The sequence below is a fragment of the Cucurbita pepo genome, chromosome LG20, assembly GCF_002806865.2.
Source record: "Cucurbita pepo subsp. pepo cultivar mu-cu-16 chromosome LG20, ASM280686v2, whole genome shotgun sequence".
In the NCBI taxonomy this organism is placed as follows: domain Eukaryota; kingdom Viridiplantae; phylum Streptophyta; class Magnoliopsida; order Cucurbitales; family Cucurbitaceae; genus Cucurbita; species Cucurbita pepo.
In genome coordinates, this window is record NC_036657.1 from 1672484 (window position 1) to 1699398 (window position 26915).

Below are 26915 nucleotides of genomic sequence, written 5' to 3' on the forward strand. Positions count from 1 at the left end.
TGCCTTGATAGAACTTGGATAGATGTTTGGGAAGTCCCGATGAGATGAAAGACACGCGGGTCCATTCTCAATGGCACAACTGAGAGAGTTATGATGGCTGACGACATCCCGAGACTCGAGATGATGTTAAGACATGTGAACCCTGTCGATGGGGATCGAGATGACAAGAAGAAATGCGATGTCTTTATAAAACCAACGTCTTACTAACACGCTGTCTTATGTTTGGAGCAAATATTGTCGGTTTTAGCCCATAAGCTTAGGATTCAACACAAATATTTATTGTTTCATTATCATTATTTTTACATCCCCATTTCTTCTTTAAAAACAGCTAAAAGAAAATGAAAAATTACAATCCCCAGCAAAATGTAATTTTGAGAGTGTAACTCTGTTTTGTGTCAACTGTTGAGATTCACATAACAGAGCACGCATTTGGGTTTTCATCACTGAAAATCTGGGGAGGATATGCGTACATTTCCATGGCGTACCTTTGTGGGTAATGCGTGTAGTATTCACTCTTCTTCAATTCCACCACTTTCCTTTCTTCCTCCGCCGCCACTTCCACCCCTGTTTTCCCCTCACCTCCACCGCCGCCGCCCTCCGCTTCTTTGCTGCTCTCTTTCTCATCTCCGTTACCACTGCCGCCACTGCCACCGCCACCGCCATCACCCTTCTTCTCTTTCCCGCTTTCTTCCCCTGCCTTCTCCTCCTCTTTCACTTCCTTCGCCTCACCTTCTTTCTCCTTCTTTTCTGGGTCGGTCTTCACTATCACAGCGTGTTTGCCAGTTCTTTTGTGCACGTACTCCACAAGCTTTGGTGGGTCGAAAGCGCCCGTCACTGAAACTTGCGACCCTTTCAGATCTGGCTCCACTGCATCCACCCCTGCATCCAAATTCATATCAAAATTTAACGAATTGAATCGGATTGTGTTTATAATTATATATATATATATATATCAAGAAATTTGATTGGAACCTTTCATTCTCAATATGCGCTTCTTGATTTCTTGGGCACAAGCTTCGCAATGCATGTGGACTCTTAATACCACTGTCACGATCGGAGGCTGCACATTACACCATCAAAACAGAACATTTGATTTTCAGAAACAGAGCAAAAACAGAGTTTGTTGATTATGTGATTTGTGTAAGCAAATGTTTAGTAGATAAGTTGTGTTGTGATATGTACCTCTTCTTTCTTCTCTTCAGGTTTGGGCTTCTCTTTCTCCTCCTCCTCCGCCGCCTTCAGCTCCTCCGGAGACGGCGGCTTTGGGATCGGAGATAGAAGCTCTACCTGTCTATGGCTCTTCCTCTGTATTCTGTTCAAGACCTTTAACGGATCCGCTTTGTCTCCTTTCACAACCACTTTATGGGTTTTGCAATCGGTGATTACATCTTCAACCCCTTTTAAAAATCAAGAGAAGAAATTCATTACAATTAAGATTCTCTCATTTTCATTTTTTTTTTCTATCTGTACTCTGTTTTTCTAGTTGCTTACCTTCAAAGCCTCTGAGGCAACGGCGAACTTTCCGGGCACACCCTTCGCAATGCATGTAAACCTTGAGCACAATCTCCGGCGGCGGCGGCGGCGGCGGTGGAACTTCCTCCTTGGTGGGTTGTTGTTCCTTCCCCTCCTTGGATTCCTCTGTTTTTTTATCCTCTTTCTCCGGCGCCGACTTTTCCAATGGCTTACTCTCCTCTTCCTTCTCCTTGACATTCGCATCCACCGGCGCAGGCTTCTGAACTTCCATTCCTTGGGCCATGCTCTCTCCCATTGTCTTCTTCTTCTCCGCCTAAAGAAACACGCGAAAAATGAGAACAGAAAGAAACAGAGAGAAAAACAGAGGAATGAATGTGGAGGTTTGGTGAATAGTGAGGTTAAAGGCGCACCTGCTCTCCCATGTTGGGTGGTTTGTTGAGCGTGAAAGAGAGAAGAAAGCAGAGGACAGTCTAAAAAAGATGGAAAAAGGTTGGAATTAGAGCGCTGGTTCCAATGAGAGTTGGGGGAGGAGCACATGCAACCGAGAAGCCATCTTTTTAACCCAAGCGGTGCCTGCAGAGCACCTCTCACGCTCTTCTCTTTTGCCATTTTCTCGGACATTTACGTAATTTCGCCTCCAAATTTTAAAGATTTAATAAACATTTTTAAAAAAAAATTTATAAATCTATTATACACTAATCTGAATTATTGAATAATCACGTTTCCCCAATTGTGAGTTAATTGAATTCATTTGGATCACTTTCTTAATTACGATGTACAGCAAATTGAGTTTTAGGGTAGAAATGTCTATTTAATCGATAGGGTCTTATTTTAAGTAGACCTAACTCGAATGAGGTGAAAAATACCCGTTTCGATGGAGAACGAGCGGATGGGTAAAAAACTCTCGTTAGAGAATGGGAAGAGAGCGGAGAAAGTTTTTTTCTTGTTAACGAAACATGGTCGGGTCAAGGATTACATTTTCTTTCACCATCCTCGAGCTTGACCCATCCCATTTCCCGCCCTACTGTACTCCTTGGATAATTTGGTATTGGAATTTGAATTTCCGACTCTAAATAAAATAGTATACTCTTGCGATTAAAATACTCGACTTTCGTATTTACTTTAAGTTTAATGTATATATATATTTTTGTTCAACTTCCTTTCTTTCTTTTTGTGTTAATCCAAACTATCCACCTTCCTTCCTCCCGTTTCTATAATTCGGTAGTCAAGATATCTACTTCTTTTGTAAATCGAATATTCAAATCTCCACGAATACCTTGAAAGACATAGTGACGAGACTCATCAACTCGAAAACTATATATTTAAAATAACTACTATTACTTTCATGATAAGAATAGCCGTGTTGGTGAAGGAACAATGGACTTCCATATTGCTTGGTCGTCCTAAAGTTTGAAACAAAACGTGTCATAATTATGAATGATACCTCGAGAGAAAAACTACTACTCTTTGCACCCCAACATTTATTTTATTCAATTGTCAATCAGCCGACAATAAGCCTCTCTTCTTTCTTAGAATTTTTGGATACTCCCCTCATTGCCCCCGTTGGTAATTAAGTTGCATACCTACATGGTTGTAATAGCTCAAGCCAACCGCTAACAGATATTATCTTTTTTGAACTTTTCATTTTGGGCTTTTCTTAAAGTTTCTAAAACACGTATGTTATTAGAGGTTTTTACATCCTTACAAAAAATGCTTCGTTCCCTCTTCAATCAATATGCGATCTTACAATGGCCGACCCAAATGACAAGTTTGTTCGTGATAATGGTCGAGACGAGCATAACTTAGTTGGTAGGACATGTTCGAGAGTTAAAAAAGTATTTGGAATAGGAATGATTGGATATATAAGGTGTGTATTTTCTCAGTTGCAATAATTTGGAAATGGATGTGAATGGTGAGTTATGACATCTCTTTACAAACTTTATGTAAAATCAAATCAACCTTTTGTTTTTCTGTTCTTATTTCATGTTGACACACTGTGTAAGCCTACATTTCTTTTTTTATGTCAATTCATTTAACACCTTTATTTATTTTGTTCTTATCAACCACTTTTAAAGCCTGTTTGTACCTCAAAATTGGCACCCTCTTCTTCCTTCCCAATTCAACCAACTCAAAAATGGCTCACTCAACTCACTATTCTTACAACTCGCACAAAAAAAACGAATGAGTTTTGGTTATTATTACAAATAGTTGGCCAATTCACGTCATACCGCACTACTAATTCCACTAATCTTGTGTGACATCCAAATCCATTGCTAGTATATATTGTTGTTTTGGTCCGTTACATAATGCCGTCAGTCTTATAGTTTGGAATCTTTCACGAATAAAAATAGTGAATGGTTGTTATTGTAAGTATATTTGCTATCAATTGTTTGTACATTGACAAGACACTGGGTTTTTTTAACTGATCTGATCTGAAAAAACTGGCTTGTTTTGTTATATATGGAGCCCAAGTGGCAAAGAATGTGCTATTTTTTTGGTTTGTGTTGAAGGGTGATGGGGCTGAGAATGGGATGAGGAAATGCCATGTGTGCATTGAGTTTGTACACGTAGAGCCAACATAACACAAGGGTGTGTCAGTGGGGTGACTCGGAATGCTTACTCAATCTAAATAAGTTTATAATTCAACCTAAATCCCAACGGTACAAATTAGGTTGAATCGAACTCAATCTGAATAAGTTTATAATCCAACCTAAATTCCAAACTGTACAAATTAGGTTGAATCAAACTCAATCTGAATAAGTTTATAATCCAACCCAAATCTCAAACCGTACAAATTAGGTTGGATTGATCGAGTTATTCGATCATCGAATTTTTTTTTGGTACCAAAAAAGAATGAGTGGTCAAATGAGAAAAGGAAAAGGCAACAATAATGGAAGGGCTAAAATGTGATAGATGTCTAAGAAAAGTAAAACATATCATGGGGGAATAAGAGTGGTAAACCGGGACTGGAGAATGCATGTGATTTGTGATCATGAACTAAATTCCGAGTGGACCCTTTTTTTTGTATTAAAAAAATTAAAACTTTATAATAAGATCTGTGATCATCATCATCATTCAAAAACTATACAAAACAAAATCATGGATCTTTAATGGATCTTATCAAAATAAATTATACCAATTAAATAATACATACCTAAATAGAATCTCGCCTTTGAAGTCCAAAAGCATATGGGCCTATGCTAGCATCCCTTGTCAGGGTTTGCTTGATATGTCCTCTATGATGCCCTTCCCATCAAGGGCATCGAAGTAGAAGAAGTTCTTAAGTGGGTCTCCTTTCCCAGAAATACCTTTAATCACTTCCTAAGAAATGGAACACCTGGTGTTAGTAACTGGTTCGAGTAGCCTGTTTAGTGCTTAAAAACACCTCGATTATAAAGTCATTACAAACAGATTCTAAGATACGCACCTGCCCGAGGATTCCTCCGATGATAGCGCAAACAGGAGGGAATTCCTTTGAGTTTGCCACTAATCTCTCTAGGAGGACATTGGGAATATGAGCTTCATTCAGTGACTGCAATGTTTGGGTACTGATAGTGTAAGAATGAATTCTCTACTTGATGATAACAAAATACAGAAAAAGCATACTCCTGGAACTTAACCTGTGAGTCACAGAGCTCTTTTTTCAACTTCAAGACCCCGGGAAGATCGGATATTGAAGTCTCTCCTGGATTTCGCCCCTCGGCCTCTTCGAACCGTTCTATCACTGCACCCATGAGAAAATTGGCGTCGCTATTGTAGGGGCATCAATATACACAAGGGAAAAATGGATCAACGACATAAAGATAATTGGAATTCAACTCCAGTAAGGAAGCAAAGATCACATGGAAGTTCTACATGCTCTGTAGAATAATCAATTCCCCTTGTAGCATTCTTTGAATCCCCAATTCCATTTCGATCAAGGTCTATGAAATTAAAATAATAATAATAATAATTCACTATTTATTTATTCACACAACTAGGATTCACCACACCTCTTAATGCATAAAATAGCTTTGAAACTTTTCTGGGATGTGCTTTCCAGGGTACTGAAATTGCTTCCTGTGATAAAAGGATTACAAATGCATGTCAAGAAGAAAACGAGTACAATGTACATTTTTTACACCAAAATGATAATAATAATAAAAGAAAATAAACAGCCCATTAAGTCAAACGAACAATGCCAAGAAAAAGCAGCCACCACAAGAGCTAAACAAAGAGTAACATCATCAGTTGTTACAAATGTAATAGTCCAAGCCCGCCAAGCCCACTGCTAGTAGATATGACACTCTTTGAGCTTTCCGTTCCGGACTTCCCTTCAAGGTTTTTAAAACGCGTCTGTTAGAGAGAGGTTTTCACACCCTTATAAAGAATGTTTCGTTCCCCTCGTCAACCGATGATCTCACAATCCTCCCCCCTTGGGAGCCCAGCGTCCTCACTGACACACCGCCCGATGTCTGACTCTAATATCATTTGTAACAGCGTAGATTATCCTCTTTGCGCTTTCCCTCAAGGTTTTTAAAACGCGCCTGTTAGGGAGAGGTTTCCATTCCCCTCTCCAACTGACGTGGGATCTCACATTTAAATATCTCCCCTCAAAATATATATATATATATATATATATATATAACTCTAGCCTCCAGCTCCACCGTTTTTGACATTCAAAGCACCAAATGACCAAATGAAGACTAATTCCATAAATGCCTCCAGATTTCTTGTGCAGGCATGAGCAGCCAAAGGGGCATAGTAACTCAAATGGAAGACGTTAACAATACTTGCGTCAGTTTCTTTGTCCTTTTAGGCGATGAATATGAGGGATAGCAAGATAAAAATGAAAAAAAAAAATCCACACTTATATTAGCATGAATGTGGGTGCGCCATAGGAAAATCAGGATTCTGAAAATTATATATTTGTTAAAATAAAAAAAATAATAAAAAATTAAAAAAAAAAAAAAAAAAAAAAAAAAACTGTTTTATATTTACTATGTTAGAAAAACGATACCTCAAAGCTTGGATATGATAGTTGGCATTCCACAGTGTCCTCAAGTTTTTTCTGACAAGAAAATGTCAGGACAAAGTGAGATGAGCATTGTTCATGAATTTATGCCAGAAAGAAGAAATGTGAGTGCCAACTTCACAGAACAATGTAACCACAAGGAAGTTCTGAGATGAGCTAAACCCAGAGAAAAAATCAACATCCCATGCCAACTATAAACAAATGCCTCCGACTGACATTAGTAGGGGCAGCAAAATGCAGTACAATCATACAAACATAGAACAAATCAAACAAATACCGCTGGAGATCTAAAACAAAGAACATGCATGATAATATATCTTCATTGGTCACCTTTGCATATTTATAGTCTTGTAGATCAACAAATATTTCACCACAGGAATCTCTACAGTCAACAGTATAAAATGATATGCGCTTGTGTAACTTCCGGCATTTCTCATTGACTGATTTCTACAATAATTACAAAAACAATAACATGTCATGAATAAAATCACGGGAAGAACATATGAAAAAGAAAAGAAGAGGGAAAAGCCTTAGCGACTACTTTTTCAGCCAGGGAGCAACAACTGACAACTACAACATCAAACGTCTTCAAAAATTCTTCATCAAATCTGGATGGCTCACCTAGAACAACATAAATTTTAGTTGAATTTTATCAGGGGGTGACAAATTATAATGACATCATAGAGCTCTTGGATGGAATTTTGTCACAACCATCAATGACAAAAATGCAGACAGAACAGATCTCAACAACATATAATGTCTATAACTACGACTACATTGTTTAATACCTTTGAGGGCTGAAACTCGCACCATTGGATTGAAATCTTTCAAAGAATCACAGCAAAGCTCAGCAACAGTTTTCCCGCCAAAAACACCCTCATCAGGGGGAATTAGAAAATTAGCTGAAAGGGCTTCTTCAGTCACCAATCGATTATCCACCAATGTCAAACTACCGATCCCAGCAAGAACAATATTCTTGCAGAACTAAGAACACAGAGAAAGAGAAAGATGAACAAGCACCACTAATCAATTGCAAGGAATCCCAATTTGAATATTAACAAACTAGAAGGCAAAGACTCAGCTCAATTCACAAGAAAATGTTACCTCAGCAACAGTCCCCTTGATTCCACATACTAGAACGTGAGCTTTGCTGAGCCTGCGAGCAAGAATTAAAAACATTTCCAAAGCTTGCAATTGAAAAACAGTCGCATTGAAAATTAAGATAACGTAAATTCATACAACACTACAAAATACCTCCTCTGTGCATCCGCACCCCAAACCCTAATTTGGCGGTCATACAATTGAGTCTCCTGCTCCGTCAACTCCTCTCCATCCATTGTCAACTACAAACTGCAACACACAAAAACAGAGCTCTGTAATCGCTGTTAGAAGTGAGAATGAAAATACTGCTGCGTGCCACTGCCGGCGTTGATTTCCTAAACTGAAAAAGATGGCGCGGAAAAAACCTTTGAAAAGAATTGTGGAAGTCTGGAACAGCGAGCTAGTAACTTCGGTTCTTGGCGAAATAGGTAAATTTACGTAAAACCCCGAAAGATGTGGCAAATTACACAAATACCTAGCGGAGAAACACACTACGGATGGTGATTGTGGACCAAGTGCTTATGGGCCTAAATCGTCTATTGGGCTTTTCAGGATGCAGCCCAGTTCACTTCCTAAGATTGGTAATTTGGTATAGGACACGACCATGGTTAAACCTTAGAAGCTATGTGTCACGGTCATGTTTGTCTAATGCCTGTTGCTTACGACCGGATCCCAATCATGCTTATTCAGGACGTGTTGTCTATGGTTGCATGATCGTTCCAAATTCCTTTTACATGTTTTCATCTTAGAAAGATCTTTACTATTTCGTATTGTGTCAATATAAAAGTGTATGATTGGTCACCGAAATCATGTTTACACCCGTCAATACTAAAATGCTCCAAAATGTACTATAGGGGATATCACTACCTGCCTACCTGGGCTATGTGCTATTAAAGTAGTCGTTGCCTAATTACTTTTAGTTTATAACATTACGTTCCTTCAAATTGTTTTCAACGTATTTCCTTCCTCGTATTTTTTTAAACATTTCTCTCAAACGTGACTCGAGGCTCAAGCGTACACCAACTTTGTCTGTGAAGTTCGAATTTCTCATGTCTGATTTGTTCGCTGGGTTAGAACAAGTGTCACACAATCACTGTCTCGTTGCCGCAAGTGTTACAGAATCAACAAGTCCATGAGTCGATCAAAGGCGACATACAAATCCTCCACTAACTCAACAAACCCATTGTAGAATCCTCACATTGATGTCAAAGGATGAACACGATTAAGATACGTGACAAATTTGTGACCAGCTCGACACTATTTTGATCTCGTACTAATTTTAAGCACGAAGTGGGTTGGACAAAGCATCACGCCGATGTGAGATATCTTTTTTGCAAGGTGACCTATATCAAGAACCGACTAGATCTAACTCGCTAACCTAACCGAATCGAACTAGATCTATGCATCAATAGTTACCATATGAAAGTGTTTAAAAATGATAACGAGTGATGTATTTCACCTTAAAGATATAAAAATAACTTTTTTTTTCCTTTTTTTTTTTTTACTGTAAACAACGCAGTAAATGGAAAAACGTGAATGGTTAAAAAGAAAAAGAAGAAGAAAGAAACAAAAACCGTAAAAAGTGAAAAAGGTTGTCGCTATAAATGAGTCGATGGATGAGAGAACTGTTTATGTGTCAGTCACCCACATGACAATTCCATCAAAAAACCAAAAATTTAAAATTAAAACACAAAGTTTACCGACAAGTGTGCATGTTGCGTTGGTACGGTGTCAAGGAATTGGTGACAGCTTGACAACCAAACACGTGGCCTCTCCACTAGGATCCACCAGTGCCATTCCCCTCACACGTGTCAATCACCCAACTCGCTCCAACTCGTCTCCACTCACTCGCTCCTACTTTTTCCAACCATTATTGCTACCAATCAAATTATTCTCTTCTAATTCTCCTTTTTCCTTTTCAAACATTAAATATTAGGAATATAGAAAGTAAAAGAGAGTTATTCTAATCATCTACATTCATCGCTAGCAGATATTATCCTCTTTCAGCTTTTCCTTTCGGACTTCCCCTCAAGGCTTTAAAACGTGTCTGCTAGGTGAAGGTTTTTACACTCCAAATGTGGGGAGAGCCAAAGAGGACAATATCTGCTAGCGGTGGATCTGGGTCGTTACAAATGGTATCAGAGCCAGACACCGAACGATGTGTTAGCCTTCTCGTTGTTCCCCGAAAGGGTAGACACGAGACGATGTGCTAGTAAGGACGCTGGGCCCCGAAGGGAGTGGATTTGGTGGCGGTCTCACATTGATTACAAGAAGGAGTGCTAGCGAGAACGCTGGCCTCGAAGAGGAGTGGAATGTGATGTCCCACATTGGTTGGGGAGGAGAACAAATCACCATTTATAAGGGTGTGGAAACCTTCCCTAGTAGACATAAACCGGAAAGGGAAAGCCCAAAGAGGACAATATTTGCTAGCGGTGGATCTGAGTCGTTACAGTTATCATCGGACTTAACTCCATAACTACATGTTCAAACCCTTGAAACCTCAACGTTTAAGGTTAAGGTCTGAGACCCTCGACTCTTTATCAAGTCTATCTTTATCCTCATGTCTACATTCTTGCTTCTGTCTTGTCTATGCCTCAACTTGACTTCAATGCATATCTTTTTGGTGTATTAGATGATGCATCGTCCTCTCGATCGCAACATGACATTGTCTATAAAAGAACAGTGGTGGACTTGAGCTGTTACAATGTCTCTTTATTCACTTATAATTTGTGAGAGGTGACACGTGTCTTAGAGGCCCTCTCGACCTAAGGAGACGACGTAATGATAACAGTTGTAATGTATGGCATAGGGCAGTGGCATGTGTGGGCAAAGGAAGTGTCAGAGGGAAGGGGGAGATATATGGATTTTCGGGGATTTTGAGGCCTAAACCAAAACAAAACCCCACTCAATCTCGATTTCATGGGTCGACATAATAATCTATGGGGAGGCCGAGGCCGAGGCCGATGCCAAGGGCGAGGCTGAGGCGGAGGCTGAGGCCTCATCTCATTCATTACTATTTTAAACATGTGTTTGCTTATTCGTGGTTGGTGTCTCTGTCCTGCTGCTTTATGGGTTGTTGTTGGATTGTGTGTTTTACATTAAAAGCTCCAATCTTTTTAACCTATTGCTAGCATGTATAAGGACCACAAAATTAATACTCGTTTTAAAATACATTAAGAATTCGATATCATTATGAAAAGAACGAGTATTATATTCTTCTTGAATATTGTAGACGTTCGTATGAAAAGTTGAAACGAACACGTAAAAGTACTTTAAGCAACCCATTAAACTAACTCTTAACCGGAACTCTAATAGTTATTTTGCATTTGATTTTGGTTGGTTATGGAAGAGGAAAGATTTGAATCTCGACACCGTTGTAGTATGTGCGTAGGTGTTTTAATTAGTCGGTTGAACTATACGCTCTACAACCGTCTTGTTCTATAGGTTATAAAGACAAGTTCATAAATTTGAAAGGGTTGTGCATGAGATGGTGAAACAAAAAGAGGGTTAAGAGGGTGGCAAGTACTTTGTATTATGTTAACCGAGCATTCGAGCTCTTTGTATTTGTTGTGTATATACACATATAGTGTAACAATCCAAACACACCCTTAATAGATATTGTCCGCTTTAGCCCGTTACGTGTTACCTTCAGCTTTATGGGTTTAAAACCCTTGTAAAGAGTGTTTCGTTCTCCTCTCTGGTCAATGTAGAATCTCACAATTTACCCCCTTGGGGCCTAGCGTCCTTGTTGGCATACCACCTGGTGTCTGGATCTGATATCATTTGTAACTTAACGAATGTTTTGTTCCCCATTCCAATATGGGATCTCACAATCCACCTCCCTTGAGCACGTAGCGTCCTCGCTGGCACACCGTTTGGTGTCTGAATCTGATATCATTATAACACAAGGAACGTTTTGTTCCTCTCTCCAACCGAGGTGGGATCTCACAATCCATCTCCCTTGAGGGCCTAACGTCCTCGCTGACACATCACTTGATGTCTGACTCTGGTATCATTTATAACACAAGGAACGGTTTGTTCCTCTCTCCAACTGATGTGGGATCTCACAATCCACCTTCCTCAAGGGCCTAACGTTCTCGCTGACACATCGCTCGGTATTCCGATATCATTTATAACACAAGGAACGATTTGTTTTCTCCAACCGATGTGGGATCTCACAATCCTTCACCCTTGAGGGCCTAACATCCTCACTACCCTGCCACCTGATGTCTAGCTTTGATATCATTTGTAACAGTCCAAACACGCATCTAGCAGATATTATCCACTTTAACCCGTCATGTATCACCGTCAGCTTCATTGTTTTAAAACGCGTCTCTCTCTAAACACAATTTTCTCTTTCCTCAACCCTCTGCTCTTGAATGCTTTAAACCAGACCGAGAATGACATCCTTACTGATACCTATATTTTAGGTAGCATGTGATTCCGTATGTATGAATTTATCAAGTCTTAAGCAGCAAGTTCCTTCTAGGCAATCTACTTTATTGGATTTAATGGAATCTGTCAGTGAATGAACTGGAAAGAACAACCCAATCCATTCATTCATTCATTCACTCACTCACTCACTCACTCACCACTCTCTCTCTCACTTTCCTTTTCATTTCACTTCCTTTCCCCCCTTTTCCTTCTCTTTTTTCTCGGGAACTTCCAACCTCCAATCTTCTAGGAACCCCAAAATCAAACCGCTAACAAAGTAAATGTTTTCATGGGTATGAACGGGATCTTGTAGCCTCAAACTTCAGTGATTTTGATTCAACTTTTTTGCAGGGGAGCTTCAGAAAATGGCGCCGTCAACTTCAGGATCATCAAAGAGAGCCAGAGGAGCTCACAGTGGCGCCATTCAGCCAGTTTCTTGCCTTGTCGATGGCTGCAATTCAGATCTAAGCAACTGTAGAGACTACCACAGGCGCCATAAGGTCTGTGAGCTGCATTCCAAGACTCCTCAGGTCACAATCGCTGGCCTCAACCAGAGATTTTGCCAGCAGTGTAGTAGGNTTTTTTTTTTTTTTTTTTTTTTTTTTTTCTCTTTTTGGTCTTTCTTTTTTCCTTTTTTCTTTCTAATCATGGAATTCATCTGTTCTCTGTCACCAACTTTTGAGCACTACCCATTATTTTATTCTTCAAGAACTGTTGATGTTTTATGTCAAGAAATCTGTCCTCTTTCTGGGGTCTTAAACGTTTTTCCAGAACGTTTGCCGCTGGATTTAGCTGCGCTTTCGAGTCTTTTCATGAGAAAATTCTCTGTTATTGAATGTTCCAAAACTTGCAGAAGCTTTTTCCCAATTTAGAGTTCATTTCAGTGACCAAATTCTGCAGCCATTAATGAATTCCCATCTGCTCTGTTCTTCTCTGCTCTGTTCTGCTCTGTTTTTCCGTTTTTCCAGAACGCTTGCCGCTGGATTTAGTTGTGGTTTCGAATCTTTTCATGAGAAAATTCTCAGTTAATTAATGTTCCAACACTTTCAGAAGCTTTTTCCCAATTTAATGTTCATTTCAGTGACCAAATTCTGTAGCCATTAATGAATTCCCATCTGCTCTGTTCTGTTCTGCTCTGCTCTGTTCTGCTCTGTTTTCTCCCCCCATAGGTTTCATTCACTTGAGGAATTTGACGAAGGAAAGAGAAGCTGCCGGAAACGACTGGACGGCCACAACCGGCGGCGGAGAAAGCCTCAAACTGACCTCTTGCCTCGATCTGGTGGCCATTTCTCCTATCATCAAGGTTAGAATGTTTGGTTGTTTTTTAATGGAAAAATCTCAATTACTGAAGTAATATGCATTTCTTCCAGGTGCCCATTTGTTGCCATTTACAAGCTCGCAAGTTTTTCCACCGACCACTTTGAGCAGCCACGGGTGGTCGTCTGCAGGAGATCCCTCCGTCTTCCACAACCAGAACCAAGAACTCAATTTTCTCGAAAAACAGAGGCTTTTTGTGGAACCATCCAGCTACAAAGCGGCGCAACCACTGGGGTTCTTGCATGGCGGCCCGACAACATGCCGACCACTTCTCCGGAGTATCAATACCCTGTCGGAAAACACCGGCGGCGAAAGGAACAAGATGGTTTACTACAGATTCAGAGTTGGAGTTAGTGAATCAGATTGTGCTCTCTCTCTTCTGTCATCGTCACAGCAGGCCGCCGACAATGGTTCTTCTGGGCATTTGGGTTTGAGCATAATCGAACAAGAACAGCAACAGCGTAGCGCCGCCATTTCTCTGCTGCAGCCATTGAGCCACCACCACCACCATAAACTCGACAGTTTTGAGAATTCTGAGTCTTCTTCGGTTCATGGGGCTGTTAATTTCCCCGAGATCTTTGGAATTCCCTCCGAGAATGCTGGAAATCAATCCCCTTCCACTCTTCCTTTTCACTGGGAGTAAGTAGAAACCAAAGGAAACAAATTCCTAATTATGTCTGCCTGTCAGTGTTCTAATATTAATAAACATGAAGAACTCTCTCCTGCGTTTGTTTTTTCCTGTTCTTTTGTTGTTCGATACGGTATGAGTTTCGAACTTTTGATATCACACGTGCATTCTTCTCTGGATTGTTATTGTGTAACGACCCAGATCCATCCGCTAGCAGATATTATCTTCTTTAAGTTTCCCCCTTTAAAACACGTATGTTAGGGGAAGGTTTCGACACACTTGTAAATGGTGTTTTGTTTTCCTCCCAACTAACGTGAGACATCATATATTGGGTTAACGTTGAAACGCTATACGAACATCTACATAGTATGCAATTTTGTGAATAACTAGGTTTGTTATCCTTTTTAGTTGAAGAATTACGTTAGGAACTCGAACCATGGATCTGCTAAGCTATGTGTGAGTTTACAAACGATTTTGTTTGGATAAAAGTAAATTATTTTGGTGGGTGCATTCTGCACTCATAATAATGTAACAACTCAAACGTACAGTGAACAGATATTGTTGCACTCATAATAATGTAACAGCTCAAGTTCACTATTAGCCGATATTGTTGCACTCATAATAATATAACAACTCAAGTTTACTGTTAGCAGATAATGTTACATTCATAATAATGTAACAGTTTAAACTTACTATTAGCAGATATTGTTGCACTCATAATAATGTATATAGCTCAAGCACACTGTTATCCGATATTGTTGCATTCATAATAATGTAACAGCTCAAGCTTACTATTAATGAATACGGTTTGTTGAACAGAGAATATATGAATGAAATTTTTTATTTTTTTTATAATAATTTTTAATCGTGGCAAATTAAATAAATATCTTTATGAATACGTCGGTTGTAGGGGGGAGGGGTCAAAAATGCAAATTTCAGTTACATAGGGGAAGAAAAAGTTAAGAGGCAGGGGTAAGAAATAAGAAAAAGGAAAAAGTTAAGGGGGCAATCTGCAAAAAATAAGAAAAACGCCAAAACACATTCAATTCAAACAGAATCCTAAGGATACTCGAACACCAAATCCGCATTTAAGGATACTCTGCCTACGCGATTAAAATCCCCTGTTTTAAGCTACACCTTACAAAACCTACGCTGACGTGAGAATCTGTATATAATCAAGTCAAATGGAACTCTAACTGTGACGGCCGCCGGAGCACCCGGAGTTTCTCCGATGAACGACGACATTCTTCACAACATCTTCCGCCGGCTTCCGGCTCGATCCTTCGCAGCGGCGGCCTGCGTTTCCAAGACATGGAACTCTACGTGCAATCGGATCCTCCGTCGCCCGAAATTCGCCTCCGCCGTGTCCTTGAACCCCTCTCTTCACGTTCGTCTCGTTACTCGAATTCCTCCGTCGATTTGGTGGTTCCGATGAAGGGATTGATGGATTTCTGTGTTGCAGGTGGCGGTGGAGGAGGTTGTTCATAAGGTTCTGTCGGAGCCGATTCGGCCGCAGTTTGCCATTGCTTGTGTCGGCGTGGAATTCAGCTTGGAAGTGGTTCACCATCTTGTATTTCTCTCCTACCCTTTTAATTTCTTCGTAAAATTCGTTCATTTCAGGGTGTAATTAATCATGGGTCGGACTCAGATTACAGAGGCGCTGGGCTCAAGAACTCCGGTGATCACAAATGCAGCCAGAGGCATCATCGGCGTAGACGCGTTAACCGATGAAGTCAAGGAGGTTTGTTCATAGCATTTTGAAAGAGTTTTGGATTAATTTGAATAATTTAAGGAAAAAATTACAGGTGAAATGGGAATTGTCGGGTGATTATGATGTTGAAACTCAAGATTACAACTCGATCTTCAATCGAAACAGAGGAATCGTTTTGGCCGTTGGATTTCTGCCCGGATTTAAAGTTGATGCAATCTCACTCCTCCGTTCAATTAAGGTCAGTGGATGCGATCTTAAAGGCTAATTCAGTGTGTAAACACTAAAAATCCAAAGTTTCAGGTGTCTGAAGTAGCTGTGGCGGATAAGTTCGTTATGGATATAAGGGACTATACAGCCTCTGTTTCTGACTTCACCTCTCCTTCCTGCATTATACTGTTTGGAGTAAGTTCCCACCATTCTCATATTTCATAGCTCGGTATTGTCCTACTTGAACTCTTCCGACCCCCTCTCAAGGTTTTAAAATGTGTTTGGCCGAGGTTTTTACACCCTTACGAAACATTCTCTACTCTAACTAAAGTGGATCTTACAGTCCTCCCCTTGTGGGCCTAGTGTTCTTGATGGCAAACTACCAAGTACCATTTGCAACGGCCCAAGTCTACCGTGAGTAGATATCGTCATTTTTGAGTTTTCCCTTTCCCTCAAGATTTTTAAACGAGCTACATAACGGTTTTTTAAAATGAGCTACGTAAAGGTTTTCATACCCTTATAGAGAATGTTTCGTTTCCCTTGTAAACTAATGTGAATTTCACAATCCATCCCCTGAGGGTCGTGTCCTTGCTGGTTGTTTCCCTTTTCAACCAATGTGTATCTCATAATCCACCATGTTAGAGGCCAGTGTTCTTGTTGGCACAGTATCCAATATATGTCTTTGATACCATTTGTAACCGTCAAAGTCCATTGCTAGTAGATAAATCTTGTTTGAGCTTTTCGTTTCGGGTTTTCCCCTCAAGATTTTTGGTTTCGGGTTTTCGGGTTTTCCACCCATTGGAAAGAATGTTTCGTTCCCTCCTCAACCAATGTGAGATCTCACAATCCATCGCTTTTCGAGTCCAGCATCCTAGCTGCGACCCGTAGCCTCACCCTCACAGACAAATATTGTCCTTTTTTTCTCAACACTGTAAGATCGTTAACTTCTTCAAATCCCTTACATGGTTGGGCTGCTCATAATGCTGCAGGATCAACACGAGGACATGAAACCCATCATCGCAAAGCTAGGTAAGTTGACCATCGATCAATTCGCCGTTTACCCATTACTCAAAACACCCTAATAGGTATATCAACATATTCCAGATTCAGCTATGGCCGAAGAAACAGTGATTGTGGGCGACGCCTGTGGCTGCTTCTTGAGCAAAAGTAGAAGAACAACCAACGAAATTAACGGGTTTTCACTTGGTGCTGTAGCTTTAGTAATTGCAAGGGACAAGAACAGCCCAGAAGCTGTCGGAGAAACCATTTTCCATTTCACATCATCCACTGGAACAATCCCTTTTGGCCCTGAATTGAAAGCCGTTTCCACCAGCATCAGAGGCTCCAAATTCACGTGGCTCTCTGCTTTCATGGAAGGAGACGACGAAATCCTTCATGGACAGAGCATTCTAAAGGATCTTCAAGAAGAGGTCCGACAGCGATTTCTCTTGTTTCTGTCACTTTCATAATCTCTAACTTAGCAATTTGCAGATCGAATACGACGATTTGGAAACCGATATGTTCATCGGAGTAACGCAAAATCGAAAACAGAGCATCGGTTCACAAAGCTTGGGGCCCTCAAAATCCTTGGCTATGTATAAAGTTTTAGGGTACCCTTTTCTCCTCTTTAATCCTATACCACGAAAATGATTACATAAACACATAAACACTTGAAATTTTTGGTGAATGATCGGCGGCGATTACGAACAGGGGAGACCAGCAGTATTTTGTGGTGGACGGCGTCGGAATCCGGCCAGGCGATTCCTTCTTATTCTACCATTCAGATTCAGAAACTGCGTCCTCTTCTTCCAGCATTGCATTTGAGGATCTTGCAACACTAAACCCGCCGCCCAAAACCAACGCCGCCGCCAGCTCTGTGTTTGCCGCCGGAAAAAGTGAAGTTTTTGGAGGCCTTATATTCTCCTGCCATTCTCGAGGACAGGCGTATTTTGGACGTCCCAATGTTAATTCGTCGCCGTTTAGTTTGAATTTCCCCGGTGTCCCGTTTGCCGGGATGTTTTGTGCCGGGGAAATTGGTCGAGCCGTTTCGAGGTCGATTCGGGACGAGGAAGAGGTAGATGAGGATGATTCTGTTCGCCGTTGTCTGCATGTTTATAGCACTGTTTATTTGGTTATGTCTCATATTAATGGCGGCGGAGAACGGTAGAAGATGAAGATGGTGATGAATATTATGTGATTTGTGTTTAATAAGTTCATCTTTGTAAAAATTGAAATAAACAGTTTAGATGTGTTATATGTATTTAAACTATTAAATATACAAATATATTATCATCGAGACATTCGAACATGTAACCCTAGATAACGCGCTTTAGACAAGTATGACTGTGACACTTGTCACACCAGCTCTAATACTTAAATCAAACCACAAAATTATAACGGTTGAATTAGGTTTTTTATTTTCTTCTCAAACTTGGAATAAAGAAAGAAAACGAACAAATTAGGGGCACCTTGAATCGAGGGTCTACTAGACACAAGCCCTATTAGGAAGCGAACAGTTGGGTCATCCTCCTCAAAGCTCGATGATATCACGAGTTGAGTTCCAAAGCTCACATTCTTGCTCATTTTAATTCTGGTTAGCATCTAGCTCATTCTACCTCTATTACGTTGCTTCTCGTTTTGTATTAATTCATAAACATTCATAACCATAGGTATAAAACAAACTTAAACCAAACATTAATTCGAGTTTATTTTGTTGGATGATGAAAGTCTCACATCAGCTAATTTACTGAATGATCATGCGTTGATAAACAAAAAATACTCTCTTCATTAGTACGAGGCCTTTTGAAGAAACACAAAGCAAAGCCATGAGAAGAGCTTAGACTTAAAGTGGACAATATCATACCATTGTGGAGAGTCATGTTCGTCTAACATATTCAACTTAACGGCTAGTTTTAAATAACTTTTTTTTGTTAAGATTTTAAAGTTGATATAAAATTGGAAGAAGCAAACTTAATTTCTATGCTTTATGACGTCACAAATAGCGTTGGATTTGGCAGAAAATCAATAGAAAATTACATAAGTTTCTGGAAACACAAAGCAGCTTGAAGACCATATTGCTTAATTTTGTAACCCATTCACCTGAAATGCCCTGCATGTAAATTTCCCATATTAATTTATAAGCTATGATTATAATATTCTCCTCCTTAATCTTTTATTAAATAATTACATTAATTTTATAACCTATGTTTCATTCCATTTTAATCCATATTCTTTCAAATATATAAATTAAGTTAATATTTTAAGAAAATAGCGAAATTAAAAGAAATTAATACAGTAAAAATAAAATAAAGATTATTAAAAGATTATGCACATACATATCGAGTGCAGAGAAGGCATTAGCATCTGAGATTCTTGAGGTTGTGACAGCCACATCCTTCAGCTGATTCAACTGACATTAACAACAACAAACAGACATTAATTTAATCGACAAGAACACAGAATCTGGNTTTTTTTTTTTTTTTTTTTTTTTTTTTGTTCTTACTCTTTTCTGAAGACGGCTATGCTCCTCTTGCAGGCCTTTGTACTGCAATTGTATTTAAATTTAAACCAAAACCCAGCAGTTAATTCTCGTATTATAAGTTGGTTTGAAATGGGTTGGAAGTTTAAGGTTTAGAAATGGTTGTTTACCTTCCTTTTCAACTGGTTTATATGCTCTGATGTGATGCGTCTCTGTCGTTCATGCCCAAAATGAATAAACAAAACAATACATAAATAGTCATGGCCAAAGTATAGCTTACCATAAACCTAAATTCTCTAACCCTAGTCTTTTTTAAAACATCATGTTTTTGGTTCGACTAAGTTGATTTAACAACGACTCGATTTTGAAGGGAAAAATATAACATCCCGAACCCATCGTTAGTAGTGATTGTCTTTTTTTTTTTGTTTCCCCTTCCAGCTTCTCCTTGGAATTTTTAAAGCTCGAGAGAGATTTCCACACCTTTATAAGGAATACTTTGTTTCCCTCTCTAATCGATGTGGGATCTCACAATACACCTGTCTTGAGAGTCCAGCGTCCTCGCTGACACATCATTCAGTGTCTGGCTTTGATATCATCTTTAACGTATCAAACCCATTCCTAGTAGATATTGTCTCTTTGGGCTTTACTTTTGAGGCTTGTTTTTATTACCTATTTGGTAGGGATAGATTTCAACACTCTCATAAGGAATGCTTCGTTCCCCTCTCCAACCGAGTAGAATCTCACAAAAAAAAGAAAGAAAAAAAAAAAACGAACACACTTCGTGAACATGAATTTATATATATTTCGTATGAGAAGTGTTGGATGATGAAAGTCTCACATTAATGATCATGTGTTTATAATCAAATATTACTTTCTCCATTGGTACGAGGCTTTTTGGGGAAGCCCAAAGCATAGCCACAAGAGCTTAGGCTCAAAGTGTACGATATCCATACCATTGTGGAGAGTCGTGTTTATTTCAAGATATGAGTAGAGTTACACTCAAAGTCGAGTTCAAATTGCGAAAGGCTTTACCTTCTTAGAACGAACACGTTCAATCCCGATGCTCATTTGTCTTTCCAACTGTTTTAACTCCTTCAAGCTCAACAATCCAAGATCCTCACCAGCAAAGTTCCTAACATAGTAAAATTCAATTAACTTCAACATTAAATCATCAAAAACCACACTTAAACATACCTTAATCTTGCATCCAAGCTGATTATCGATCGTTTCATATCCTCCATCTCACTCTTCCAAACCTACAAATCAAAATCATACCAACACCCACAAATTCTTAATTATACATATATACATACAAAGCCCTAATCTTCAAACATTGAAACACCCAAATCAAAAAAGGATCAAATAAAAACAGAGAATCCAATTTCACAACACCCCATTAATTCAACAACTAAATACCAGAGCTCGTGAATGTGGATGGTTCGATTGCGGTAGCCCCACGTCGCTCCTATACCTGGCTAGGGTTCCATCCATGCTGCACCCAATCAAACCAAACCCAACAATTTCATCATGAACAAGCCTTAAAAACACGACCCATCAAGCAAATAACCAAAACCCATAATCACCGAGCTCAAAGCTCGAACCTTTCCTCAACTTTACACCACTAAATCCTTCCATCTCAAAAACCCAGAAATTTAATCGTTTAAATCTAAAGAAAAACATCAAGGAAAAGGAAGTACGAACTCGTGGCTGGAAAACTGGTAGGCCTTGCCGGACGGCGAGAAGATGAGGAGGGCAACCTCGGCGTCGCACAGGACAGACAGCTCGTAAGCTTTCTTCAAAAGCCCATTCCGACGCTTGGAGAACGTAACTTGCCGACTTGTCGGATTTTCGATTCGTTTCAGCTGAACTTTGCCTCGTCCCATGTTTTTGTTTTTTAAAAAAAAAATGTTTTTTTTTTTTTTTTTCTTTTTCTTGGGTCAGTGATGATTCTGCGTTGGTGCAAAAAAATGTGAGGTTCATGCACCGGAGAGAAGCAAGGACTTATAAGGTTACATCATGTTTTATATATACGAAAATAAATAATAATAAATAAATAAATAAATAAATAAAAAGGGAAATACATATATATATTAGATTTGGCGGCGTTTAACATAAAGTAATAATATAATAATAGAAATTTAAAAAGAGAGAGAAAAAAGTAAAAGGAAAATAGACGGCGTCAAGAAAACAGGTAAAATTGGATGATTCGAAGTGAAGGAGAAAGCGACGGAACGTCACAGAGACGTGGGCCGCTGTGTCGATGCGGTGTGATGCGATGCCATTTTCCAACTAAATTTAGCTTTTCTAATGATTCTCCCCTTTTCCCTATTCATTTCATTTCATTTCCATTTTTTTTTTCTCTCTCTCTTAATTATAAATTTTATTTACTAGAATAAATTATTAAATGTCGAAATTACCACGGTCACCGCGTAAAGTCACTGAGGAGATATGACGGTGATAAAGAGAAAAAGTACGAGAGTGTAACACTTTAGTGCTCGTTACTCACTAGGAGTAACTATGCAGCATGGTCGATAGTGATACGTGTTATTGTGCATGGTGACGTTGTGGAGTGTAACGACAAAATAGCTCTTACTGCCATGACGTCCTTCTCGTGTTGGCTGAGAAGAATTCAGCTTAAGTAATGTGGGAGCCGCTGCTAACAATGCATGTGGGCGTGGAATGTGTTAATGAAGCAAAGGTACTGAGGTTAAAAAGTGAGTTCGAGGCTATTTTGCATGAAAATGGTGAGTTAACAAGATCATTAGTGGTATCTGTGGTTAAAATTTCTTCGATTAAACAAAGTTGACACGAGAGAGTAACATGGAGACATTCTCACCAAGACTCTAGCAAAAGTCAAATTTGCAAACGTGTAGTAGTTACTTGAAGTGAAGAATGTCGAGTAAAGTCAAGACAGAAGAGAATGTGAGTCAATAAAGTTGACTTCTTAAGTTGTTCTTTTTGCTTAATCTATTTATTTATATATATTTCGATCGTCGATCCTAGATCACATTCCCACTGTCGCTCTAGCTGTCCCGTTGCTAGCCACTCTCAGGTGTAAGCAGAGCACGTTCACTACTACTCTACTCACCCACGCAATTAATTACCCATGTCATGTTGTCGCCACTCCAACCGTGGTGACGACACTAAAGGATGGTGTTCATCTAATTTACATCCCCTTTTTCTCTCATGTGAATAAGACTACGCAACCACCCAAAAAAGGGACCTCCTCAAGGATGTCAACACACTGTCCAACAAGATTCAAGACCTTTTGGGCAAGTTTTAAGGTTGTGACATGTCTTGATTTACTCTTTGATGACAATGATTGAAAATATCTCTTTAAGATTTCGATCGCTTACGATCGCATATAGGTAAGGTATAACTATGTAGTAAGTTTTGGTTTTCATGCGAAGCGATGATCGAGTTGATCTTAACATGTTTGAATGTAAGATTTGGTGTGAGTTGAATTCAACTTAGAGTCGTGATCTCTAAGGAATTGCCTTCAAGGTAAAGGGTCTTCTCCTTCGATTTAAATATTTTTTGTTTTTCTAAAGTGATTGGATATGTATGCATTTATGTAGCTAGTGATGAACATAATGTTGCGGTAAAAATTAAGCGCTATGTGCTCAAGTAGGTAGTCATCAAGGTTAGTGAGAGTCAGTTAGTCAGAATGTATTTCTCTTGAGCCGAGTCCTGTTCTTAATCAGGGGGTTAGTCTGGGTCTAAAGAGTCAGATGTTGCCAGCTGTCTCCCTTTAGCCTTCGGGCATCAATGTCCGATCATTGGTGAAGAACATTATGAAACTGCCTGCGCAAAAAGTTAAACAAACAAACCTTACAACGTTACAAAGAACTCCCGGACATTAAAGCTATCCTATCCTTGAATCCCAAGTAGGCTTACAAAGTTGATAATGTTCAAGTGCTTGTAAACGAAGACTCAACTCCGGATTCATGAGAGAGAGTTAGTTTACGAACCTCACTCCGAAACTATTTGAGGTGATTTAAGTCCTAATATCTCAAGACCACCACTAACAGATATTGTCTACTTTATCCCGTTACGTATCGCCGTCAGCTTCATGATTTAAAAATGCGTTTGTTAGAGAGAGGTTTCTACACTTCTCCTCTCCAACTGATGTGGGATCTCACAATCCACCTCCCTCGGGGGTCCATCATCCTCGTTGGCTCTACTACCATTTATAGTAAGCCAAATTCACTACTAGCAAATATTGTCTGTTTTAGCTCGATATTTATTATGGTCAACCTCACAATTTTAAAACGCGTATGTTATGGAGAAGTTTCTACACCCTTATAAGAAATGTTTCGTTCTATTCTCCAATCAACCTGAGATCTCACCTTCTTTGGTCGGATTTAGTTTAAAAATACTTGTTTTAGTAAAAAAAATTCAGATAATGTTTCTGACCATTACAGATGGTCCATTATTTTGAGAAATGATCATCAATGTATGAGCCATGAGTTAGTTAGGGTTAGGGTCGAGCTACATGATCCTCATTCAAAATAGGTCATGAGAGAGTGACTGCCATTTTTAACTCAAATTGGTTTCTTGATATTACCTTTATTTACCGATGTTTTTATTTATTTATTTATTTTTATTTATTTATATAAATCAAGTAAATGCAAGGCTATGATGTGAGAGTGATGGAGAAAGCTAACTAACGGGTCTAAATCAATATTAAAATTCCTAAATTAACCAATAATCTTACATTTTTACTTTATTTATTGCTTTAATTTCTATAGTTTAAAAATTGTGGTACCTAACTCACATGAAAATGAAATATCATTGAAATTAAATGTGGATTTTATTATGTAATAATTTAGCACTTGATATTTTAAAATATATTTATGCTCTCAATAATTTATTTTGATAAGACTAAAATATTTATTTATTTATTTTCAAACCACTAATATTTACCATTTAATTTCAATAATTGAACAAATAATTATAAATAAAGATAAGATAAAAATATGTATATCCAAGTGTATTTTTTTTAATTAATGGTTCAACCAAAATTAATTTTAGAAAAAATTTATTTAAACTCAACTCAATAATAATATTCGTAACCAATCAAAATCTAAGAATTAAGTTAAATTGATCGAGAATATATAATAAAACTATAGGATAAGAATATTATTTGATATTATATTGTAGTTATTTATAAAAAAATATCTAATTTTATGAATCAATTTTTACTATTTATTAATGATTTATTACTATTTTTACTTAATTACGTTTAAAAATAAACTCAAATTTACCTAAATAAGTGTATTTATCTCCAAAAATCTCATAATTTTTAAATAAGGAAAGAAAAACAATGGAAGGCAATTCTCTCATATTTTTCTAATTTTAATTAATTATTCCATTTTAAAAAATGAATACACGTGAAAATTATTCATTAATAATTAAATTTTAAAAAAAATTAAGATTTTTAAATCATTATTGTGAAAATATGACTAAAATTAGAAAGAAAAAAAAAATGTGTGGCTCGTATAATTGGTCAGAATATTAAAGAAAAAAGAAAAAGAAAACCCATTTTGGTCTTTACGCCGTTAAACACGACAGGGTCAAACATACGTGGTACAAATGCTAAGTTGTCATTGCCTAGAAACTTGACACGTATGCACTTAATCATGTCAGAATATTACAGAACTGCACGAGAGACTGACACGTCATTACCCGACGATGGGACCACTAACCCCATCATCGGATTAGACCGCGTTTGGCTGCAAATTCAAAAAGGTCTTTTCAGTCCACTAGACCAACTTTTTTCCCCAAAAGAAACCCCCAACGTTACGAGCCGTGATTGGGCGAAGGGCTCAATTTTTAAATATTAAAATATTAGCCCCTCTAACACGTGTCCTCATATCCTTCATTTGAAGCAGCCATGGACATTTCTGTCCCCTATAAAACCCTCCAACAACATTACCTTATTCCACTGTTACATAAAATCTCATTATTCCATGCTTACAATTTTCAATCACATTTATTATTTTCCCAATTTCTTTTTAATTTTAAATTTTTTCTAAAATTCAATTAGGTCAGACTGGTTGGTGGAATATTACGTTCACTAATCTTATTATATGGTACCCTGTCGTTCATCAACCAGAATCATAATAAAATTTTCAACACGTTATCTTATCTTTTCTTTTCCACATCGTTCATTCAGTGGCTCTAAATTAACCGTATATTTAAGCGTAATTAAAAAGATGTTAAATAGTAACGTTTAATTATCTTAGGATGTTCGTTGTCGACGATCAAAATAGATATTGGGTATTTTTTTTTATTACAATTAATCTTAAATTAAAACATCGGATCCCATGATAAATAAGATGGTGCGACATTTACAATACATTTGATCGAAATCACAATCGAATCTTATCTCGAGGCATCAAATCATTTGAAAATGAAATGATAAATAGAAATGGGATGAATTATTGATTAAATTCTAGATAATTAATCGTAATTTATTATTATTCGGTTTATTTCCAATCAACAAGATTTGAAAAAAAAAAATTGGATGGAAAAAGAATGGAAGGGACAGAAGAGTAATTTCAGGTCATCCGGTGAAGATATGGATGTCGACGGCTAAAATGAGAATGGTGAAGATGCCGAAGAAGAGGATGGTATGGACGATAATGGCCTTGCCGTTAGTGGTGAAGCTTCCGAATTCGACCATGCGAGCATTTCCCGGCAGCTGGAAGAGCAGCCCCGGGGAGAGGAGGATGAAGAGAAGTAACCCGAACAGAACCGGCGCCCAGTCCAACATTGAGTCTCCGGCACCAGTTGGAGAAGGAGGAGGTGGTGGTGGTTCAGTTGTGGTAGTTTGGGGTTCTATTTATAGAGGTCCTGTTGGGATTTGGGTTGGGTTTAATTTGCACCGTCGTGGGTGTGTTAAATGGACTAATTTTGGGTGTGATTTTTGGCATTAGTGTTTGGGGATTCTGACGGAAGTGATGCTTCTGAAAAGAAAAGAAACAAATATGGTTTTGTTTCTCTTTATTCATTTCTTGTGTGAGTGCAATTACTTTTGCCTTTGTGTTTGAGAGCCCTTCTTCGTTGGGTTTAGCATCATTCTCTTTTCCCTTTCTTACAAAAGTCATTCTAGATGACATGAATTGTTATAAATGGTGTTAAACCCGTACTTCTTTCAGTAGAATGTGGTTTGTCTTCGAACCAAGGTAGAAGCTGGTGACACCCGAGTAAAAGAAGGGTACATAATTGAAGTGAGACAACGTCTGAATGAGAGATCCTGATGATAGGATGACTAAATGAAAGTTGAAATAATTGAAAATTGCTACCTATATTAACAACAACGTGCATCTTTCTATTTAGTGTCTCAATCATGCGAACTACACGATGAAGTGTGCTTTGTTTAGAACAATTTTATGTTAGGTGGTCTCTTGGAAATTTTCGGGCTTCCCCTTATAAATGGTAAATGGTGGTTTGTTCTCCTCTCCAACCAATGTGGGACATCACAATCCACCCCCTTTAGGGCCCAGCGTCGATGTGGGACTGCCCCCAAATCTCCCCCCCCCCCCCC

General features: G+C 38.6%; 5 protein-coding genes across 6 annotated transcripts; 2 read left to right on the forward strand and 3 right to left on the reverse strand.

The window, feature by feature from the left end:
• Window positions 1-223: 223 nt before the first annotated feature.
• LOC111783091 (heavy metal-associated isoprenylated plant protein 7-like) lies at window positions 224-2038 on the reverse strand. The gene is made up of 5 exons (XM_023663975.1): window positions 1884-2038; window positions 1492-1786; window positions 1183-1397; window positions 973-1060; window positions 224-879 (listed from the first exon to the last, which is right to left on the reverse strand). The coding sequence occupies exons 1-5, from the start codon at window positions 1893-1895 to the stop codon at window positions 410-412; spliced, it is 1080 nt and encodes a 359-aa protein (XP_023519743.1). The 5' UTR covers window positions 1896-2038; the 3' UTR covers window positions 224-409.
• A 2428-nt stretch (window positions 2039-4466) lies between these two features.
• Window positions 4467-7968, reverse strand: LOC111782575 (SUMO-activating enzyme subunit 1B-1-like). Of its 2 annotated transcripts, none has more exons than XM_023663348.1 (10): window positions 7742-7968; window positions 7592-7643; window positions 7276-7471; window positions 7029-7108; window positions 6818-6934; window positions 6473-6523; window positions 5466-5532; window positions 5094-5197; window positions 4901-5005; window positions 4467-4794 (listed from the first exon to the last, which is right to left on the reverse strand). In XM_023663348.1, exons 1-10 carry the CDS (start codon window positions 7822-7824, stop codon window positions 4687-4689), a joined length of 963 nt encoding a protein of 320 aa, XP_023519116.1. In that variant the 5' UTR covers window positions 7825-7968; the 3' UTR covers window positions 4467-4686. The 2 variants fall into 2 exon arrangements, with proteins under 2 accessions (XP_023519116.1, XP_023519115.1); XM_023663347.1 differs by having other exon boundaries at window positions 7026-7108.
• Window positions 7969-12098: 4130 nt separating this feature from the next.
• On the forward strand, window positions 12099-14147 carry LOC111782667 (squamosa promoter-binding-like protein 13A). Its single transcript, XM_023663465.1, has 4 exons — window positions 12099-12299; window positions 12374-12596; window positions 13189-13325; window positions 13393-14147. Exons 2-4 carry the CDS (start codon window positions 12388-12390, stop codon window positions 13980-13982), a joined length of 936 nt encoding a protein of 311 aa, XP_023519233.1. The 5' UTR covers window positions 12099-12299; window positions 12374-12387; the 3' UTR covers window positions 13983-14147.
• Window positions 14148-15108: 961 nt separating this feature from the next.
• Window positions 15109-18176, forward strand: LOC111783240 (F-box/LRR-repeat protein At5g63520-like). Its single transcript, XM_023664150.1, has 9 exons — window positions 15109-15354; window positions 15430-15537; window positions 15616-15708; window positions 15773-15916; window positions 15979-16080; window positions 16875-16914; window positions 16990-17315; window positions 17377-17495; window positions 17596-18176. The coding sequence occupies exons 1-9, from the start codon at window positions 15199-15201 to the stop codon at window positions 18050-18052; spliced, it is 1545 nt and encodes a 514-aa protein (XP_023519918.1). The 5' UTR covers window positions 15109-15198; the 3' UTR covers window positions 18053-18176.
• Window positions 18177-18835: 659 nt separating this feature from the next.
• LOC111783297 (truncated transcription factor CAULIFLOWER D-like) lies at window positions 18836-21338 on the reverse strand. The gene is made up of 8 exons (XM_023664218.1): window positions 21065-21338; window positions 20780-20855; window positions 20558-20619; window positions 20396-20495; window positions 19534-19575; window positions 19388-19429; window positions 19221-19294; window positions 18836-18994 (listed from the first exon to the last, which is right to left on the reverse strand). The coding sequence occupies exons 1-8, from the start codon at window positions 21244-21246 to the stop codon at window positions 18964-18966; spliced, it is 609 nt and encodes a 202-aa protein (XP_023519986.1). The 5' UTR covers window positions 21247-21338; the 3' UTR covers window positions 18836-18963.
• Window positions 21339-26915: the final 5577 nt, after the last annotated feature.

Bases quoted from the DNA above. Each gene is read 5' to 3' on its own strand.
- LOC111783091 (XM_023663975.1), bottom strand. The intron at 1,398-1,491 runs GTAAGCAACTAG...GATTTTTAAAAG, and splicing joins TTGCCTCAGAGGCTTTGAAG to GGGTTGAAGATGTAATCACC. The intron at 1,061-1,182 runs GTACATATCACA...TGTAATGTGCAG, and splicing joins CTGAAGAGAAGAAAGAAGAG to CCTCCGATCGTGACAGTGGT.
- LOC111782575 (XM_023663347.1), bottom strand. From the start codon at position 7,824: ATGGATGGAGAGGAGTTGACGGAGCAGGAGACTCAATTGTATGACCGC. The intron at 6,935-7,025 runs GTCGCTAAGGCT...TAATTATTGTAG, and splicing joins GCTCCCTGGCTGAAAAAGTA to AAATCAGTCAATGAGAAATG. The intron at 4,795-4,900 runs GTGCGTATCTTA...TCCATTTCTTAG, and splicing joins TCGGAGGAATCCTCGGGCAG to GAAGTGATTAAAGGTATTTC.
- LOC111782667 (XM_023663465.1), top strand. From the start codon at position 12,388: ATGGCGCCGTCAACTTCAGGATCATCAAAGAGAGCCAGAGGAGCTCAC. The intron at 13,326-13,392 runs GTTAGAATGTTT...CATTTCTTCCAG, and splicing joins CCATTTCTCCTATCATCAAG to GTGCCCATTTGTTGCCATTT.
- LOC111783240 (XM_023664150.1), top strand. From the start codon at position 15,199: ATGAACGACGACATTCTTCACAACATCTTCCGCCGGCTTCCGGCTCGA. The intron at 15,538-15,615 runs GTATTTCTCTCC...GGTCGGACTCAG, and splicing joins TGGAAGTGGTTCACCATCTT to ATTACAGAGGCGCTGGGCTC. The intron at 17,316-17,376 runs GTCCGACAGCGA...AGCAATTTGCAG, and splicing joins TAAAGGATCTTCAAGAAGAG to ATCGAATACGACGATTTGGA.
- LOC111783297 (XM_023664218.1), bottom strand. From the start codon at position 21,246: ATGGGACGAGGCAAAGTTCAGCTGAAACGAATCGAAAATCCGACAAGT. The intron at 19,576-20,395 runs GTAAAGCCTTTC...CATGAACGACAG, and splicing joins AACGTGTTCGTTCTAAGAAG to AGACGCATCACATCAGAGCA. The intron at 19,295-19,387 runs GTAAGAACAAAA...TGTTAATGTCAG, and splicing joins ATAGCCGTCTTCAGAAAAGA to TTGAATCAGCTGAAGGATGT.